Source organism: Myotis lucifugus, unplaced genomic scaffold, assembly GCF_000147115.1.
Source record: "Myotis lucifugus unplaced genomic scaffold, Myoluc2.0 scaffold_1019, whole genome shotgun sequence".
Lineage (NCBI taxonomy): Eukaryota > Metazoa > Chordata > Mammalia > Chiroptera > Vespertilionidae > Myotis > Myotis lucifugus.
The window spans coordinates 124273-126612 of NW_005872067.1; the positions used below are offsets into that span (position 1 = coordinate 124273).

At 59.2% G+C, this 2340-nt stretch overlaps 1 protein-coding gene across 1 annotated transcript; it reads right to left on the reverse strand.

Moving 5' to 3' along the window:
* Window positions 1-447: 447 nt before the first annotated feature.
* On the reverse strand, window positions 448-2226 carry LOC102432710 (patr class I histocompatibility antigen, A-5 alpha chain-like). Its single transcript, XM_006107117.3, has 5 exons — window positions 1800-2226; window positions 1572-1676; window positions 1108-1140; window positions 913-960; window positions 448-764 (listed from the first exon to the last, which is right to left on the reverse strand). Exons 1-5 carry the CDS (start codon window positions 2137-2139, stop codon window positions 760-762), a joined length of 531 nt encoding a protein of 176 aa, XP_006107179.1. The 5' UTR covers window positions 2140-2226; the 3' UTR covers window positions 448-759.
* Between the last annotated feature and the right edge of the window lie 114 nt (window positions 2227-2340).

A 2340-nucleotide genomic window follows, 5' to 3' on the forward strand; every position in this document is an offset into this window, starting at 1 on the left:
CTGTGTGCAGGGACCCCTGGGCCAGCGGACAATGACGGCAAAAATGAGCCCTGATACTGTCAGATGGGGACATCCAGAAAATGAGACCAAAACTCCTACACAAACACAGTAACAGGCATCATATCCACAAAAGCAAAGAAACAACAAACACCCAGAAGAGAGGTTCTGAGGGCCTGACCCAGACCTGAGCCTTGGATGACAAGGGGCCTGGAGATGTGATTCATTCGAACAAGTGACAAGGCCTGTGGTCCCTGTGAGCACAGGTCCTGGTGGGACAGGGAACACTGAGGGACAAGGTCAGAGGAGCAGAGAGGTGACCCGGTTGAGGAGTGACCACGTCAAAGCCCACGATGCACTGAGCACCACCTGAGCACAGGCCCCGACCACACTCCGTCCTCACAGCCTCTCCCATCCCCCCTACAAAGAGCACAAAATACACAGGAATCTGCAGAATCCTTGGTGCTTCCATTTATTTCCACTGAGAAAATAATTAATTAAAGGGTCTCCTTTAATTACCCGTCACCAGTCACAGCAAGAATTAAAACACGAGGTCAATCCACAGTCTCATTTCAATACAAAGCTGGAAGTTGCAGCTCAGAGCATCAGGAAGTAAAGGCAGGGATGGGGAGGGCCCAGCCCGCCTCTGCTGACAGGAAAGTGTGGGGAGCAGGGCAGGCCAGCACCCAAATCAGAGGTTCTTGAGCCAGGAAGTGGGAGCGTGAACATCTTCCATCACTCAGTCCCCACAAGGCAGCTGCCTCACGCTGTGGAGGACAATCACCATGAACACATTCAGGTCAGTGGCTGTAACTGGTGACATTCTCAAAGCCCACTTCATGCTCACAGTGTCCCACAGACTCCCCACCACCCAGTCCTCCCCTCTGCCCACCCCTCCCCACGGCAGGGTCTCACCTTTAGAAGCTGAGAGAGACACGTCAGAGCCCTGGGAGCTGTCACCGCCTTGGGGGGGGGGGGGGGGGGGGGGGAAACACCAAAAAAGGGGCAGAGCCCCAGGGCAGGAGACTAAGGAGGAACTATGGGGTAGGGTCCCCTATGGCTTCCATCTGCACTGTCACAGGGACTCAGGGGTCCCCCCTCCATACTCACTGGCAGCCTGAGAGTAGCTCCCTCCTTTCCCACCTGCGGGAAGAAAACATCCCGTGAGAGACCCGGGAGGAGGCAGGGCCATGAGGTCCTAAAGGAAGCCCTAGTCCTGGCCCCCAGAGAAGTTTCCAGAACCCTGTGTATAGACCCAGGGCAGGACCAGGAAACCTGAGGGAAGTGCATGTGTGAGGACTGGACCCACCGCCCTCCTGGAGGTCTGTGCTCAGCAGGGACCTGCCCTCTGACCTGGCGCTGCTGGGAACGGGGTCCCCACCACCAGCATCATCAGATGATAAGTGGGTCCCTCATTTTAGCACGGGCCTCACTACAGAGTAAGTGTGAGCACAGAGCCCCACACTGGCCAGCACACGCATGGGGATGGTGCTTCCCGTGAAGGAGGCGGGACACGCATCTACCTGGGCTTGAACCCCCAGTAGGACAGACACTCAGACCCCACCCCTGCCCACCTGAGCGCCTCCTTCCGCACATCACAGCTCCAACCACAGCTCCCAGCAGCAACAGTCCCCCAGCGACACCCATGATGATGAAGATGAAGGTCTTAGAAGGCGGCTCTGGGAGGAGAAGGGAAGGGAGGGTGAGGGCCCTGACCCCAGGCCTCAGCCCTGACCTCCCTGAGGTCCCCCAGGGCCCCTGCTGCCCTGAGAAGAGGCTCTGTGCCCACGGCCCCTCCTCACCCCATCTCAGGGTCAGAGGCTCGGGCAGCCCCTCGTGCTGCACATGGCACGTGTATCTCTGCTCCTCTCCAGGGGGCACCCCCACGGCCGCCCACTTCTGGAAGGTGCCGTCCCCCGCAGGCCTGGTCTCCACCAGCTCCATGTCCTGGGTCTGGTCCTCCCCGTCACGCTGCCAGGTCAGGCTGATGTCCGCAGGGTAGAAGCCCAGCGCCCAGCACCTCAGGGTGACCTCACTGGCAGAGACAGGGTGGTGGGTCACGTGTGCCTTTGGAGGGTCTGAGGGGAGGGGAGAAAATGCAGGAACTTTGCATCCGCCATGGGACACTCCAGCAGCGCCCATGTGACCATCCTGAGAGTGGACAGGACACCTGGGGTGGGGGAGGGAGCCCACAGCCCACACACCAGCCTGGACAGAGGCACCTGGAAGGACCTTCGAGTCTTTAGAAAGTTCTAGAATCAGAGAGACACAGCTGAGGGCAGGAGGCCATGTGACTCAGAAAAGCGTGGGGTGAGGCCTCAGACACAGTGGGTGTGGGCAGCG